This window comes from Castanea sativa, chromosome 2 (genome assembly GCF_040712315.1).
Source record: "Castanea sativa cultivar Marrone di Chiusa Pesio chromosome 2, ASM4071231v1".
NCBI classification, from domain to species: Eukaryota; Viridiplantae; Streptophyta; class Magnoliopsida; order Fagales; family Fagaceae; genus Castanea; species Castanea sativa.
The window spans coordinates 54,552,857-54,571,055 of record NC_134014.1 but is presented as its reverse complement, the minus strand read 5'-3'; the positions used below and the strand labels follow the sequence as shown (position 1 = coordinate 54,571,055).

General features: G+C 33.4%; 1 protein-coding gene across 4 annotated transcripts; it reads right to left on the bottom strand.

The window, feature by feature from the left end:
• Positions 1-10,888: 10,888 nt before the first annotated feature.
• On the bottom strand, positions 10,889-17,644 carry LOC142624202 (ubiquitin domain-containing protein DSK2b-like). 4 transcript variants are annotated; one of them, XM_075797740.1, is made up of 8 exons: positions 17,076-17,644; positions 15,281-16,072; positions 14,188-14,399; positions 13,930-14,043; positions 13,474-13,532; positions 12,082-12,113; positions 11,440-11,529; positions 10,889-11,337 (listed from the first exon to the last, which is right to left on the bottom strand). In XM_075797740.1, the coding sequence occupies exons 1-8, from the start codon at positions 17,305-17,307 to the stop codon at positions 11,189-11,191; spliced, it is 1,680 nt and encodes a 559-aa protein (XP_075653855.1). In that variant the 5' UTR covers positions 17,308-17,644; the 3' UTR covers positions 10,889-11,188. The 4 variants fall into 4 exon arrangements, with proteins under 4 accessions (XP_075653855.1, XP_075653854.1, XP_075653857.1 ...); XM_075797739.1 differs by having other exon boundaries at positions 14,188-14,402; positions 17,076-17,641; XM_075797742.1 differs by lacking the exon at positions 13,474-13,532.
• Between the last annotated feature and the right edge of the window lie 555 nt (positions 17,645-18,199).

The following is an 18,199-nucleotide window of genomic DNA, read 5'->3' as shown; positions in this document are numbered from 1 at the left end:
GAATTTCCCTGCTTCTCGCTCGCACTTGAAGAATCTGTTTTTTTACGCGTGGCATGTTTTTATTCGTTAATGGGGGTTTGTGGGTCCCAATGTATAGTCAATGGAAGATTGTCTTTGTTGAAGGATCTCGACCGTTGGATCTAAATACCTCGTGATCAACTTTGACAGCTCGAATATTATGCCCGAAAAGGAAAATACAGAAAGGCAGAAAATACATGCTATTAAAAGTAGTCCAAAAATTTTTCAAAATTGGTAACTTTGCCGTAAAAGATAAAAAAAATTCATCTACCAAATATATTTAATTCCTGTTGGTTGTAAGTTCATTTTTAGAATTAATCAAGATTGGTAACTTCATTTTGTGTGGTTGTTTTAAAGTTAAAAAATTAAAAATGGATAATTACACTTTACCCGCATGTGGTTTACCTCTAATTTGATGTGCCTACCCGTGATTTAAATTTTGACACTTTGCCCACCCGTGGTTCATTCCGTTTATGCTCCGTAACCCACCTCTAATTTTTCCGTTACTCTAACAAGTTTCATCAAAATATCAAACAAGAAATTAGATCAAACACTCCATCAAACTGAAAACACAGTCATACTGAAAATAGAAATCAGTTTGTAAAATTAAGCTTCCCATGCGATAAATGAATTTCCCTTTCCATTTTACCTTCAATAGATTTCTAGATTGGCCACTCCTCACACACTTCTCTCACACACTCCTCACATACCCCGGAACTCATCCTCAAGCTTACCTTAGCTCCACCCCCACGCACTGACAACGAAGAGACGCAGCTCCACCCCACACTCCGTCGAAGGTTTGACGTCCACCCACACTCCGACGCTAGTCCGGTGAGTTTTCTCCCTTTTCTTCTCTTCTCTCACCTCCGCCCACTTAGAGCTCTACAAGTACCCGATCCACCAAGGCAAAAATCTCCCTCACGCTGGCGAAGCCAATCTATGGGTTTGGGTTTTGATTTGTGGAGGAGGAGCATGACTGATTTGGGTTTGGGTTTTGAGGAGCATGACGTGCAAATTGCAAGTTGGGTTCTAGTGGTGGTCGATCTGAGATTTTGGGTTGTCACGGTGGACATCAGCATGGGGTCGTGGTGCTGTGGGTGGACCTAGGTTCGTGGGGTCGTGGTGCTGTGGGTGGACCTAGGTTCGTGGGGCCGTGGGTGTAGCAGCTCGCCATGGGTCTTGGGATTGAGATCTATGGAGTGTTGATTTGAGTTTAATTTTTTTGGGTTTGAGAAAACCTGAAATATATGTTTGGATTTGAAATTGGGGTTTCAAATATATGCCTGGGTTGAATTCATTTGTTCTTAAGTTCCATTAAAGTTCTCTAAGTTTTTTTTTTTTCCTTTCGTTTTCTTTCAACAGAGAAGTTGATACTGTGATTTTTCTCTCTCTGCATGTTAATTTTCAATGTGTTACTAGCAATTTGTGACTATTTTTTGTGGGCTTAATTTTGAAGCCAATCTGGTATAAACACTGACTCTTTTTTCTTTTTTTTTCATATTTTCGCTAGGGCAATTGTATCTGACTAGTTCATTGCTCTGTAAAAATTTGGATCTAAATTTAAATGGTTGTTTGCTTGTGGTTGAGATGATAGGTTCAAATACAAGTTGAATTTCTAAGAAATTGCATAATTTTTTTTACCAATAGCACATTTTGATCTTGTTTTCTCTTGAATTTTTATTTTTTTATGTTTTGGAAGGAGAGAGACATAAAAATAGTGCAAAAATACATATTTACCCTTTTTTTTAACAAATGTAGATAACAGGAGACTAACGGTGGTAACCACGGGTGGGCAAAGTGTCAAAATTTAAGCCACGGGTAGGCACATCAAATTAGAGGCAAACCACAGGTGGGTAAAGTGTAATTATCCCAATTAAAAATTAAAAACAGAATACTCTTGATTTTTAAAAATATTAAGGAAGAATGATAACTTTGCCATAAAAGAGAAAAATCAAGTTATAAACCAAATAAATATAGTATTATTTGGGTTAGGAATTAAACATACAAGGCTTACAACTATTTACTTTCTTTGCTGCTAAAGGCTTTGTAATTGAATTAACACCTCCATATGCACAAAATACTTAAAGGTTTAGGAAGGAAAGTTTCGAACTACGGAAATAGTAGCATATTGTAATTATCTCTCAAAAAAATTATTTCCTTTTCTGTAATTACTTGGCCAAAAGATACTAAAAAAAAAAAAATCTTAGCCTAAAATGTAAAATTATTATGGAATGTGACAAAGCTATGGTCCACAAATAGCAAGCTAGGTGGTTTTTTTTTTTTTTTACTTGAAGATAGAAGCTAGGTTTCTTCTCCAAAAAAAAAAAAAAAAAAAAAAAAAAAAAAGAAGAAGAAGAAGAAGAAGATAGAAGCTTGGTGTAGTTCTCAAAATGCCAAAACTAAGCAACCACATATTGAATAAATTTATTAATTATTTTTATCCTGTGTTTATAACGCATCAATTTAAAATCATAATATATTCGTTATCCATTTGTACTGTTATATGGTTAGTGTTATAAATTTTGTAATAAATTTAACATCACTATTTTAATAAACAAACTAAGTCAAATAAATTATGAGGATCGCGCGGTTAACAAATAAAAATCCTAGTTGATTATTAAACATCACCATTGATTTTTAAAATTAATAAAAACTCATAACTTTGCCAAAGCTAGAGTAATAGCCCACAAACAGTAAACTATGTGTTCTTCTACTAATAAGGAAAATACTAAAATTACTATATATTTGATTACTTATATTTACAACTTGAAATTATAACAATTAGAATTAGTTTGACATCAACACATATTAAAATAAATATCTTATTTGTTTTTACATTTTAAAGTAAACACATCAGTTTTCATGGTCAATATTCGTTAACAAATAGTATCGTTAGTGAATATTAAATAGGTCAAATTTAATGCATTATGGGCTCCACAACTAAAACTTGGACAAGTATTAGTTTTCTTTTAATCCTCCTCTGTCTATCAAACACATGCACCATCGTTGATATCTAAAATTAATGAAAATTTGAAAATATGTGATTTGATTAAAATTGTAATCAATCAAATATATCACTACTATTGGTTGTAACGGGGAGAACTGGCCACAAATATCTATTATCAATTTATGTCGTTAATATCTGTTAATATAGTAAAGTTTGTATAGCCCTAACATCATTGTTTTAATAAACAAACCACGTCGAAATCATTATGATCCACTGTTAAAACTTGGATTATATATATAACTTTGTGTATATGTGATGGTAGGTTAGGCAATAAATAGAAATCCTCGTCAACTATCAAACATCACTATTGATTTTTAGATTAATAAAAAAATTATAAATTTTTCAAAAAAGAGGAAAAAAATATTTTTTTTTAAAAGGTAATCAACCAAATATAACATTTTTATTGGTTGTAATGACAACTACAACCCATAAACAATAATTTTATCTGTTATTCTAGTAAGGAAAATACTTAAGTTGCTACTAAATTTATCACAAGATATATACAAATTGATATGGTAACAATGAAATTGGCATAATATCAACCACCTGTTAACTTTTTTTTTTTTTTTTGGTATTGTGTTTAACTTAATACATCAATTTGTATGGTTAATATTTGTTATCGGTTTGTATTATTAATATTCGTTATCGATTTTTGTTGCTAATATTCATTAATGTAGTAAAATTTGTAATTGTTTAACATCATTGTTAATATATGAGAACTCAATTAAAAAAAAAAATCATGCAACATAAACATTATGCATGCATGATCCACTTTTAACAAAGTGAGCACACTAAAAACTCAATTAAAAGAAACACAAAAAATAAATAAATAATAAATAACACTACTTATTTCTCATGCTCTAAACCATTTTCTTCATCCCCTTCTGCAGGCATGTTGAGATCCAAAACAACACTTCTCTCTCATTTCCCATCGTCTGAAGAACTGTCATCATCCTTCTCTTTTGCAGGCTTGTTGAGATCTAAAACAAGAGCAGTACTAGGACTTTTCTCTTGCGGTTGGTTCAAATCAATCCCCAGTCCTCTCCCGAGTGATGAAGAGGAAGCCTCACTGTCACTGATGGCAATTACACCCTCATTTTTGTCACTATTATCATTCAATCTCTGTAACACGCCTTGAGCCACATTAAGAAGAGTCGTAGCGATTTCTTCTTGAGCTTGAGGACCTATATTGTTAGGGTCTATAATAGGTCCGCTTGCTTTTTGGTCTATATCTCGTAAAGGGTCCCATATTCCAGTTGGAGGAGGAAACACCCCTCTCCAATGACGCCCAGGATGAGATCTCATGTGTCCAAATACAGCCTTCCACGAGCCAAACTGCTTGCTACATACAATACAAATTGGATCGCGTAGTGTTGGAGGATCTACCAACTCCACCTTCCTCTTAGGTTTGTGTACACCACTACTTATTGCACCCAGTTCGTCTCTCTGGCCTCCTTGCTTCTTAGAAGAACCTTCTTGGGGCTCTATAACAATATCAGCAGCATCATCAGTTTCTTGAGCCATAAAAGGTGTAGCAGAAGATGGGTCTCCTTCAATCTCAACGTTAGTCCCTGCTGTGACATTTTCAGCCTCTTGCATGGTGGTGTCATCACTAGCATTTTGAGGCCTATCATGATGGTCTTGTTGGTCGTCAGAGGAGGGCTTGTAGGATGAGGAGTCTTTAGAGTTACTCATGGTGATGGGAAACAAGAAGAGAGAAATTAAAACTGTGTGAGATAAATTGTCTCATATGAGACTTCTCAAGGGGTAGTGTTGGAATATATAGGCACACACAAGTACATAAAAGGAAGTTAAGAGGAATACCGCAACTAATGACTTAATTTTATAGCATTAATAATGGGCATTTGCATTTTCTGATACTATCATACATAAAGTTCATTATTTATATACACAAATCATGCTATATATTATTATAATCATATATATTCAATGTATTTTACCTAAATTATCTTTAAACTATGTATGTTTGGTTAAACTTGTTCTTCATCCTAAGATGGAATGTACAAATTTTTAACACATCACATTATTTAAGTAAATTTGTGTTTTTTACATATGAACAAAATAAGCTAATGAAAATAAGCTAATACAAATTTTTAATTTATGGAACTAATATTGTTGAGTGAGTTGGTAAAAGTATTAGCAATTTGATCTTATAATTACTCCAAAAACTTAAACTTCTCCTCCTTATATTGTAAATCATTCACTAAGAAAGTAATGTCTGGTATTTATGTGCTTAGAGAAATAATGGATCATAGGTTCCTTTGCCAATCTAAGTACCAAGTTGTAATCAATGAAAATAAATGTAGCTGCCTTTTATGTGAGGAGCATATTCTTCATAAAGTTCTTAACAATATTGCATGACAAGAACATTAAATAGCTACTACATTCTTAGATTCACAATTAGAAAGCAAAATAATGGACTATTTATCCACTTAAGATGAGAGACAAACCATTGGGAAAAAAAGTTTAAAACAAAAATTATCATGTCTCATCATCGGAAACACTTTCTTTATCATTATCTAATACAAGCATGTTAGCGCATTCTTATTGGTTTGGCCAAAAATTTCTCTTTATTTTATAATTATAACCTTCTTTTTTGTATTTTATCTAACCATTTTTCAAAACACTCAATCACTCACATCTGCTAATTCTCTATTTTTTACTCTATCTCATTAACTTCATTATATTTTTTTATTATTTCTCTTGACTTATCTCATTCTCTCTCAATCTCTACATTCTCCCCCACAAAATGGTACAACAAAAATAAAGAGACCTAAACTTCAGTAAATCAAAAACAATGAGGGGAAGATCTAAGAATCTAAGTACAGTGTTATTAACAACCAAACCGGCGGTTTTGTAGATGAACCCATGCAAATATATAAGAACATGTTTATAAATAAAATGAAGAAGGAGGAAATGATTAAAAAAAACAAGAAATTCAAAAGAAAATAAGAAGATAAAAGTGAAAAACAGAGACGAGTAGAAACTAGCTGAAATGAGAGAACGTGGTTGGACTGGGGTTGGGGCATTGGCATTGGCATTGGTTAGCGTGGTGGGAATGATTTTGGAGCCGACGACAAAGAGGTTAGACGACAAAGATACTGACACTTCACATTACATGCTATTTGAATCTTGTAGAGCCATTTGAGCATTAAGGACTTCAATGGCGGCTAAAAAACAAGCATTATTAGCAAAAGAAAAGTTGGGAGCTAGGGTGATTAGATGGTTTTTGGGTAAATGATTTGGTTTGTGTTTGAAGGTTTTGAAAAAAGGCAAAGGAAAAAGCTTTTGGTGAGTGTGTTAAGAGTGATATGTTAGGCAAATTGACAAGCAACAAGGGGGGAGTGATATGTAAGTGAAATAGAAAATTTGAGGAAGAAGAAAGGTAGCTTGGGGTTCAAAGAAAAATATGTTAAATTACTTGAGCTAAAATGTCATTCAAATTCGAAGAAGCACTATTGTAAAATTTTATTTTGCCTAATGGGTGCATAAGCCAATGTTGGTGTTTTACGGGTTCATTAGGCAAATTTGGCGGTTTCCACTGTTTTGCATAAGCCAATGTCAATACTCTTAAGGTCCAAAATAGGAGAGGCAAAACATTGATTTTTCTTATGGTTGGTGCAGATGAATACCCCAACCTCTCTAAGGCGAAAAAAGATGGAAGAGCCACCAGTACATGTTGTAACCTAATTACTTTTGTTGTAGCGTTAGTGCCTCTCTCAATATCAGCTGCCACTGCCTCTTTACTTATCCTTAATATGCACGGAGCCTCATTAGGGAAATTTGTATCAATTTATTCGTATGCAATGCCCTTTTGCTTCTCCATTTAGTAATTTTAAAAGGGACTCAACTTTCAATTAAAAAATGAACACCCGGCCCATTGGCTCCTTGCAATTAACACACAAGCAGGGATCTTGGTGATCCAAATAGGCCCTTATTCATCGAAATGAAACCATCCACAAATTGAATTGTTTGCCACGGTGTGAGAAATACAACCTGATGGGATAACAAAATTCCCCCCCCCCCCCCCCACCCACACACACACACACACACACACAATTAGGTCAATGATTCAAACTCAATTAATTAACAATTAGGTCAATGATTCAAACTCAATTAATTAACAATGTCTATTTACATCGGAGTCATCACTTGATTATTTTGGATAAAATCAAGAAAATAGATAAAAGTGAATCTTTTACAATAAGAAATGCCTTATCACTAGAAATATAATTTTACCCTACTTTTTCCAAATTACAATTTAAGAAAATAAATTACATCACCTTATTTCATAATTACAACTTAAGAAAAAATATATATTACATGGAAAATCAGTGACTTTTAACCTTCAATCTTAAGTTGGAGGCTAAGTTACAACATGAGGGTGTGTTAAGCCCCCATCTAATTATGTCATCTTTTAGTCATACTGATAATAGCTTAACTTTGCGTATCTCCGTCATCATTAGCGAGTATTATGACACTTATTTTGTGTTAATTCATGTACTTTATATTTGGAATTGGATTATTGCTTAATGATTAATTTTGTTCTTATAGTTTTTTTTTTTTTTTTTTTTTTGCTTCTTAAAATCAGGTCTATGCATGGATATGCCTTGGATTAATTTTAGTAAACTTTATTAAAACCTCACAAGTTACCAAGAAGGGCACGGCCAAATCTATTTGAAGGACTCAAGTTTGAAATGGAGAAATTTATTAGATACTCCAAAAGTATACTCCATCTATCTCACATGAGAGTGAGCCCCATGGTGGGTGAGACCCATCCTTATGTGAGAAGAAGTGAATATATTCCCGAAGTACCCAATAATAACCCTTAACATGAAAAAATTATACAGTCCTCTAGTGAACCACGTCACTTGTCCATCATTCCATTAAAAAATTTTCACTTGTTTAAAATTGTTGAGCCAATAATTAGTTTCTATTTATAAAAAAAATTAACACAGCAATTTTAAACAGGTGAGAGTCTTTTAGTGGAATGGTAGACTACGTCACTTGTCCACCATAAGAACCTTATAATTTCTCTTAACAAAGACCAAGATCTTCCTATTTAATTTGAGCCTAAAGAAGCAAGCATTTAATGGGAAATTGCATTAAATCCAAATTGGATTTGGATTAGGACTGCAGCTTGCATAGGTCTTATTGTTTTGCAGGTAACTTTTGGCTTAAATATCATATTGAGGCAAAATAAGTTAATTTTTAACGTTGATTAATAGGGCTAAAAAAATTGTATTTTAACAAGGACTTCCAAATTTTGACATTTAAGCAAGGTAAAAGGAGGTGGTCAATTAGAGCCAGGAAATCATTGATTTTTTTTCCCATATAAAAATTATACTTGTAATAGGATTTTTAGAGCTATTTAAGAGTTTATTATGACAACTTTAAATGTACAACGTTGATAGCCTTAATAACAAAATTAAGATACCACAAGTATGCTTAGATTGTATTAACGTAGAATTTTATCTATCTCAAAAAAAAAAAAAAAAAAAGATACCACAGTTGTCCAGCGCATCCTTAGTGTGATAGTCACTCCACAAATATAAGTTTTTGTGAGATGAGAGAGAATAGGGATAAGTGACCGCGGTTCAAGTCTCCAATAAAAAATAAAATAAAAATAATTTAAAAGTTATTTTTTTCAATTTTTAGGATTTATTTGATGTAATGGCTTTGCTAGGAGCCTTTCCTTAACAAGGGTGAAGCCCTAGTACATTATTAGCGATTATTTTTATGTCTTTTTTTATTGATTTATGTTGTTAGAAAAGTTTTTTTTTCTATTTAATTCATTAATTTAACGTAGACTTTGGACGCATTAAACACTTGAAATTCTATAATTGTCTTTACTTTAATAAATTAAATTCACAATATAGTCTTTAGAAAATTAATCAAAATTAATCATTACTAAATCATCCAATGAAGGTCATTCTTCATATATATATTCTGATTTAGTTATAAAATAAAATTGTTAAAACAACCTTTACATGTGTTATGTGTACATGCATTATGTGTAGATCCATAAGGCATAGTTTAAGATATTAATTTTTCCGAAATTTAGTTTATCTTTGAACATGTGTTATGTGTAGAATTGTAGATCCATAAGCTGCAGCGTTTTAAGATATTAATTTTTTCCATAATTTAGATTAGGGTAAAGTTTTAGAATTTAAATTTTATCCCCTGACGTTTGGAAGTGTTCAGATTTTACACTTTGAAGTTTCAGATTTTGAATTTTACTTCCTATATTTTAGGGGAGATTGGATTTTACTCCCTAAAGTTTGAGAATTTTTAGATTTTACACCTTGAAGTTTCAAAATTTGGAGATGTAAAATCCAAACACTCCCAAACTTTAAGAGATAAAATCCAAATTATGAAACGTTAGAGTATAAAATCCAAACACCCCAAATTTTAGAAAGTAAAATCTAAAATTTGAAATTTTAGGATATAAAATTCAAACACCCCCAAACTTTGGAGGTACAATTACCTTTAGTTTATCTTTGCCGACAAAACAACCAACAACTACAAATTCTCTTCTCCTATCCAACAAAGATATTAAATAAATAAATAATTCTCTTCAATTAAATTTTTTTTAATTTAATTTTGTGTTTTGAATTACTAATCAGTACCCTTCTACGTGGATTGAACCTCAAACTAATCAATTTATTACTTCGCACCAGCTGCACACAACAGTAGTATTATTAAATTTGCAGTACATACAATTCCATACAATTTGCAGTACATACTAATCAAAGTCATTCAAACAAAATCAAAACACAAAACTATTGTAAGGAAAACCTAAATTCTAATTAAATTAAAGTCATAATCAAAGTCATTCAAACATATTTATATTTCTAATGAAAACCTAAATTCTAATTAAATTTAATTTGATCTTCAAAATGTAAGGAAGTTCTATAGTATAGATAAAATGAAAATTATTTAATTTTTGTTGACTTCTTCGAACATTGTCACATAATTTTAAAAGCACTTTAATTGTCCCATGACATTATAATCTGTGTGTGTGTGTGTGTGTGTGTGTGTGAGAGAGAGTTTTTTTTTTTTTAAGAATTATAGACAATATTAAATTATTTCAAGTTAAACTAAACATAATTCAATGTCATTTTGAATAAAACGACCAAACAAATTTCATCTTTTTTAAACTTCTATTTTGATTAGAACGTTTTTATTTATTTATTAAATAACCTGTATATATATTAAGTAGCTTTTCGCACCACACCAATTCACCAAACTTCAAAACACATGTTGATATTGAAACTTAACAAGACCCATCATTGGGCCATATGGCCAATGCTTTCAAGTTTCACCCACCCCTTTTCCCCTAATAAAGAGAGAAGAAAGATAGAAAGCAAAAAATAAATAAAAAGGAAAAGAGAAGGACCAACTCATTTGCAATGCCATCCCATGGCCCATGGGACTTTTAGGGCCCTGTTTGGATTGAAGGGGGAAAGAGGAGTAGTGTAGAGTTGGTTGAAAATAGATTAATTTTGGATCAACTCTACTCTCTCTCCCTCTCCCTCAATCCAAATGAACCATTAGGAAGCAACGGAATGAATGTTAGAAGAGACTTACATATAAAATTATGGTACTGCCTTCATTAATTTAAGTTTCTTTCCTTTTGTTTCTCAAAAGATAGTTTCTTTCCTTTTCTTTCTCTACCTCATTCCCACAAAGTCCAGAAAATTACCAAGCAATAAGAGGATAAAATACATCCAAGGAGAGAGCTAAAAATAGGTGTTGCAAAATACCAATCAGCAGTTGTTAGATAAATTTTGTTAAAACACTACATACTTCTGAAGATAAAAAGAAATTGAAAAGGAAATATAACAAAAATGTCACAAATTCCAATTTAATTAATAATGTGGCAAACAATTCATATGATCACATGTCGCATCTTAATATTAAGTATGTACAAGAAACTCCTGCCGACCATACCTCTAGAGAAAGAGATAAAGAGAACAGCCCAAGGATGATAACCAACACCAGCTTTTCAACTCTTGCTAACATACTTTGGACTTATTTGCAACAAATATATGAGGCTTGAATACAACTCAGGTCCAAAGCAACCAATTTCAGCAAGCCAGCAGGCAACATCATCAGATAAAATTGGATAATAACAAGAAACTACTGACCAGAGTTCCCCAACAGTCGCTCTACTGCTGCATGAACATTTCCAGCAGTGGCAATCAATGCCCGTATATTCTCTTGTGTGTCAAAGAAACCCATTTCTTGAAGCTGTGACAGCTGGGTGGCGTAGAGTTCTTCCGGTGGCGCTGGGAAGATGAACAGAATAAGTACCAAACAAATGTAAGCCACAAGATATCCATTAAGAAAAGGAATAAGAAAGAAAAGAAAAGACGGGGGAGTATAGTTACCGTTAGATCTGCTAGGAACAGCCAGGCTGCCAGCTCCGAGTCCACCAAACATGTTCATCATCATCTCCAATCCTACGTTGTTCAATGACCCTGTGAAAACATTAACAAACAACCCATTGTCAAAAATAAATAACTTGAGGGGGAAAGGGAAGAACAAATATTTTCCATCATAAATAATTTTTGCCATCTTTCCAGTGGTTTGACACAAAGGCCTTCCTCAAGAACATGACTAAAATAAAGCCCTCTATTACTGTTTTTACAATCCTCACCCACAGAAAAATCCTACAGATCCTCCAACACCCCCCCCCCCCCAACTAGCAAAAAAATGAACCAATTGCTTCTTACTATAAAGATATAGAACTTTCCACTCACTCAAGATTAATGTATAGAGATGCTTAGCTAAGAGCCACCCCATATAACTGAGAGCACCTATTGTACGCAGATGTCCCAACTCCCAAATGATGCAATCCAGCAATTATATGTTGGAGGTTTCTAACAGGAACCAACATCTAGAAGACATGCCCTTGCAGGCACTATGCTGCTAGATTTTACCAATGAAAATGATAGAAGATTGGCCAAAGAAGCAAACAGAAGTTCAAAGGTTTTTTTCTTAGACCAAATGTCAAAGATTGACTTGCATACCTGTACCTCCACCAGCAGTCTGACCCTGTTCCCTGCATTGTGCAACAAGTTAATAGAAGCTAAAGGAGAAACTAATGACAAGAACTAATCAGGAAAAGCAGTGTCACTATCACAAAGCGCAGCATGTACAATAATAGTTAATAGTTGTCAAAACGTGAATCGATTTTTGATTTTTTTTGTATCATGTATCGTAAGATACACAAACACTTGATAAAATTTATAAAAAATTATAGATATACATATATAAAGGATATATTTATTATAAATTTTGAATATATTCAACTAATACTAATTTATTCATCACCACTTATGTAATAATAAACAAGCTAACTAAATAAATCAAACTAGCATGTGTTTATAACATACACATTCAAATTGCTTAAATTCAAAAATGATAATATATTATAAATGACCCAAAAATAATAATTTATTTTCATCATATTGCCTAATCAACCCCATCTAAGTCAATACTATCATCATATTTATTATTTTGCAAACTTTTTTCTTCATTAAAATTTTCTTCATCGTCATTAACATTTACTATCTCTTCTTGTTCTTTTTATTTTAATAATTTTTTTTTAAAAAATTCTTCTTGGCATTCTAGTTTCTTGGACTAATAACAATAATGACAAAAATAAAAATAATTATATTGTCAATTAATATCTTATTCATAGTACAGAAAATAAATTGTAAGTGTGTATTGTGTAATCCAAATTTTGTAGGAGAAAGAGGAAAAAAAAAACTTATCAATTTGTTATTTTATTAGGCTAAATTAAGTAAACTAATAATTTTGTGTTAAAAACAAGTCTAACAACTTGTTAGATTCAAATATAAGTACAAATTTTAACAAAAAATCCTATTTTAAAGCATTTGTCTATGTATTGTACGATACGTACAATTTTACAATACAATACGATTCATACAATACACACACTGTATCGTACAATTCATGAGCACTTACAATACGCCGATAAAATAAGGAACTTTTTACACACGATACGATACATATCGTACAATATTGACAACTACTACAATTTTTAAAGAGAGAATCTTTAAATTCGGCAAGCTCCACAACTTTGCATAGTATGGAGCAATTAGAAAATAAAAAGAAAATTAGGAGAATTTTTCGAAGGTAATGAACTATCTATGCATATTTGAAGCACTTTTTTTTAATAAGTATATTTGAAGCACGTTTTAGAAGATCATATTCTTATGGCTTTGAGGATTGCCTTCAACTACTTTGTATCTTTTTTTCATATTTCTTAGATAATCCTAGCCATCATTGATTTTCCTTTTTAGGAGTTACCCATCTTGCACCCACCTTTTGGACTTTTTAAATGTTGTCGCTGATCTACAGAAAGGAAAACAGGCAAAGATTATGTCACCACTTACTGGGTTGACTGTTGCCGACCAAGCTGAGACATAAGAGCTTGTTGAAAAGTCAAGAGTTGCTGAGAGAGAGAGAGAGAGGCAGAGAGAGATCAACACAAATATAAGAAGAAAAAAAAAAACCAAGGAATTGACTTCAACTTATCACCAGAATGAATTTATATGCCAAATTACTGAAGTAAATAATACAAGAACTATTTCCCAAGTCAACCATCATTCATGCAAACCAAAACTTTTTATTGTAAGTAATAACTAGCAACTTTGAATGCATACCGACACTATACATAAACGTGTTCACTGTTCACAGAGATGAGCATATGACAATGTGTCTAGGAAGGGAACTGTTGGGTAGACATGTTTGCACAGCATGAGGGTGTGTGTCTGTGTATGCGTGTATGAGCAAGAAAGAAACTGTGCAAGGGCATGTGTCAACTGCTGAAGAACTTTATACTTATGTACCTGCATTGTTTCAGGAGAAGTTAACTGACGAAGAAATTCTGGGTTTTGCATCATTTCCCTTAGTTGAGAATTGGAATCAAGCATGCTGCGTAGCTGGGGATTGAGACCAAGAATCTGAAAGTTGAGTAATGTTAGAGACACAAGTTGACCTCAAGTACAACTTATACTTAATAAGTGAATTGTATAACATGCTGATGCAAATAATAATGTCTTTGGTGTTGATCTAGTAAGATCCTGAACTATATAATAATTAAATACCTGGTTCATATATTGAGGATTTGAAAGGAGGCTTTGCATCATCTGTGACATAGCTGGATTTTGCATCATCTGATTGACTAAAGTGGTATCCTGCATGGCACCAAACATGCCTTCAAGCCCTGGAAGACCAAGTCCACCTAAGCCAGCGGGTGTCTGAGATCTAGCATCCCCAGTAGGATTTGACCTCGTGGTGCTAGTTGGGGCACCTCCAGCTGCTAGTTTCACATAATCGAGTTAACTATTTATTGGTGACAATTTATTAACAATATTCTAGTTAACATCTTCAAACAGCAGAAAACAAATTAGAAGAAAGAAAAAAATCCTATTTTTAAGTCAGAAGAAGAAAAGATTTAGAGTACTTTTTATTGGTAAACTACACACGTACTGGTGGGCCACAACATGAGGGTACCCACCCTCCACCTTACTCTTACAAGGGGAAGAGATACCAATTGAGCTATAGCTCAAGGGCAACAAAAATATCTACAGTACTTTTATTTTATCAATAACCTTTAAGGGGCAGCAATTTAAATCACAAAGAAATTAGATTCTTAGAAACCATGTGACAATTCCCATTTTCCTTAGACATTGGTAACAAAATTGTCAAAGGGATAATTCAAAACAACATATTCAATTAGTACTGCGGATATTAGGGAATATCACTGAAGTTCAATTGAGCTATAGCTCAAGGGCAACAAAAATATCTACAGTACTTTTATTTTATCAATAACCTTTAAGGGGTAGCAATTTAAATCACAAAGAAATTAGATTCTTAGAAACCATGTGACAATTCCCATTTTCCTTAGACATTGGTAACAAATTTGTCAAAGGGATAATTCAAAACAACATATTCAATTAGTACTGTGGATATTAGGGAAAATCACTGAAGTTCATAGCTTTACAGAAAAGATACAAACATGTATCTTTTCCTCCTCTTTGTAGATCAGTTAAACTAAACTTCTGCATTGCATTAGGGTATGAAGTATTATCTGAAGGAAGAACAGAAGTTAATCTTATATGCTGCAACACTAAAATTACCCCAAAAGACGATAATAGCATCCAGAAGAAGAGCAGAAGTAAGAGAGTGAAATCTTACCAGCAGTAGCAGTCCAAGGATTTGGTAGTGGGTTAGTATTGGGAGCAGGAGAGCCAGTAGTTGTCTCAGAACTAGTGGTTGAGGGTGTAGTTGATGGATTTCTTGCTTGGTCCCCACCTTGGGTCCCTAAAAGAGCAGCAAATGGGTTTGCGTTATCATTTCCAGCATTCCCAGCCATTGTTGTGGCATTCAGGAATGGCTCTTGAACATTTTCATACATTCGCCTCAACATATTGAATCCCTCAGGAGAAGACTCAATATTGCTCATTGCTCTATCAGTATTGCGCATCATCTCACGCATGAGTTCTGGATTTCTTGCAGCTTCAAGTGTCTGACGAAGTGTGCTGGGATCATTAAGTATGTGTGCTAGCTCAGGGTTTCGATCAATGATTTCACGCATTTGAGGATTATTCATAATCAAGTTACGCATTACATCAGGGTTATTCATTAGGTTCTGAACAACAGGCATATTCATTATTTCTCTCATTATGTTAGGGTTCCGAGTCAACTGCTGTTGCACTTGTTCAAAATCTGGAAGCCCAGCTCCAAACAAACTGTTGCCACCAACACCACCACCATTGCCACCACCACCCATACCATTAATACCAAGTCCAGGAAATAGTGAAGCTCCAAAACCAGCTCCTCCTAACGCTTCACCTTCATTTGAACCAACACTTCTGGTATTACTTTGAGTGGTATTTGGAACTCCAGGATTGGTTCCACCAGCAGGATTGGATGCTGCAGCTGGAGAAAACCCGCGAACTAAGTGGACAGTGTGATCTGCCTCCAAACCTATAAACCACAGACAAAAAAGATGGTCAATATAACTAAACCTATCTCAAGAGCAAAAAACACTCAATGACCGGCAATTACATCTCCTTTTCATTTTAAATGGATATGATACACCTACATTTCCATTCGGGATACAATCAAATATGTCATATAAAACACCTGTGATTTACCCAAAATACTTAGCTAGCAAAGCTGAAAATCCAAACGGGCACATTTTCTTTTATTTTCTTTTCTTTTTTGAAAAAGAGAGCACTAGGAAATCTGATAAACGCCAGGTTACATGCAAGGCAGTTGCCTAAACACGGCTGAAAAAAAGCAAGCATGCTACTCCAAGGTGACAATAGGACATTGAATTCACAATCCTGAGGTTAAGTTGGTTAACCCACTGCCCAAACTAATGATCAAAACGACACCATGCTCGCTTGAGAATCATTCACATTACAAAAAAGCAACAACCAAGTCTCAGTCCCAAAATTTTGTGGATTGCTACGGAACCTCAACAGACTAATCGACACATGTATTCTTTTTTGCCATTCTATTCCATCCAAATCCATATTCTCTATTACCTCCTTAATTGACATTTTTTTTTACCACTTCTACTTATTTTTAGGTCTTCCCCCACCTTCCATCGTTCCTCGACTTTTATAGAATCATTCAACATTCTCATGAATATATAAATAAATAAACTAATATTCTAAAATAACATTTTATCTCTTTATAATCTAAACAACAAAAACATTCCATTTCCTAATGAGATCCATCTAGATGCTTCTAGAATCATCAAAAATAGCAAATTAACAATGAAGCATCGCATAATCATTCTTCGTTGCCCTAATATCATATCAAAGCTTGATTTCTACGAAACAAACCAAAAAAAAAAAAAATTTAAATCGAACCAAAAATTAACACTATTTAACTAATAAGCTAACCAAAAATAAATAAATATAAAATCTGAATTAGATATTAATAAATAAATAAAATAAATCGGAAATGAAATGAGTACCGTAGCTTCGAAGAGTTTGATCGTCCTTGAGGATCCGACCCTTGTAAATGAGCCTTTGTTGATCGGTCGGCGTATCGGATTTCTCAGCGAGAATGCTTTTGAAGGATCCAACGGAGGAATCAAGGCTAATCTGAACGGAAAACTTAGAACCGCTGGAGCAACGGATGTTGATATTGACTCCATCTCCGCCGCTGGATTCGTTCGCATCGTCCACAGCTCCATCACCTCCCATAGTTCTCTCCTCCACTCCTCACACTCTCTCTCAAATTCCAAAAAAAAAAAAATATTACAGATCTATGAGAGAGAGAAAGAGGAATTGGAAATTGAAACCCTAAAAATTGTTGTGGTATTGAATAGGAAGGAAGAGAAAGAAAGTGAAGAATGAGTAATTGTGAAAGAGAGAGAGAGAGAAGAAGTAAAAGTGGAAATGTAGGAATTTATTTTATATTCATGTGTTGTAATAAAGGTTGTGAGAATCGGAGGTGACTTGAGGCCACCTAAGCCGGGAAAGTATAAAGTGTTTGGTGTTTGTTTGAGAGAGAGAGAGAGAAAAGAATAAAGAGACCCACGAGCTGAGGGTGAGGCGCGACTTGTAACATATATATATCACAATCACACACACACTCTCCTGCTTCGGAGGGGATGTGTCTTTGAGACAAATAGGGTGGGTGCGTTGTCTTGTGAGAGAGGGTGAGAACGGTCTTCCCTATTTTTTTTTAGCTTCTGAACTTTTTAACTGTTTTTTTAGCTTCTGTGGCCTGTGGGCTTCTATTCTAGCACTCTCTTTTTGACACGTGTCACTTGTTTTTTTTTTCTCTTTCATTTTTTTTTTCATTTTTTTCTTTAAGACTAGGGTTGGCTGCACGTGCAAGTAACGTGCTGCCCCAGTAGTAAGAAAATTGATACAGATTTCGTATATGAAACCATGAATTTTGGTTCACTCAATTTAATTATATTAAAAAAGAAGTTTAAAAATACAAAAAAATATCATATTATTTTCACAATATCTTCATTTTTAAGATCTGAATAGATATTTTTTTATTTTATTTGAGAGAAATGCTACATTCATAACATTTTTAGAATAAATTCTAAATGACAAATTATTATTGGTTTTAAACTGATAA

Excerpts from the sequence above, each read along its gene's own strand:
- LOC142624202 (XM_075797739.1), bottom strand. The coding sequence starts at position 17,307 with ATGGGAGGTGATGGAGCTGTGGACGATGCGAACGAATCCAGCGGCGGA. Across the intron at positions 12,114-13,473 it reads GGTCGGCAACAGTCAACCCA|GGAACAGGGTCAGACTGCTG; the intron begins GTAAGTGGTGAC and ends TGCACAATGCAG. Across the intron at positions 11,530-12,081 it reads GACTGCTGGTGGAGGTACAG|GGTCATTGAACAACGTAGGA; the intron begins GTATGCAAGTCA and ends ATGTTTTCACAG.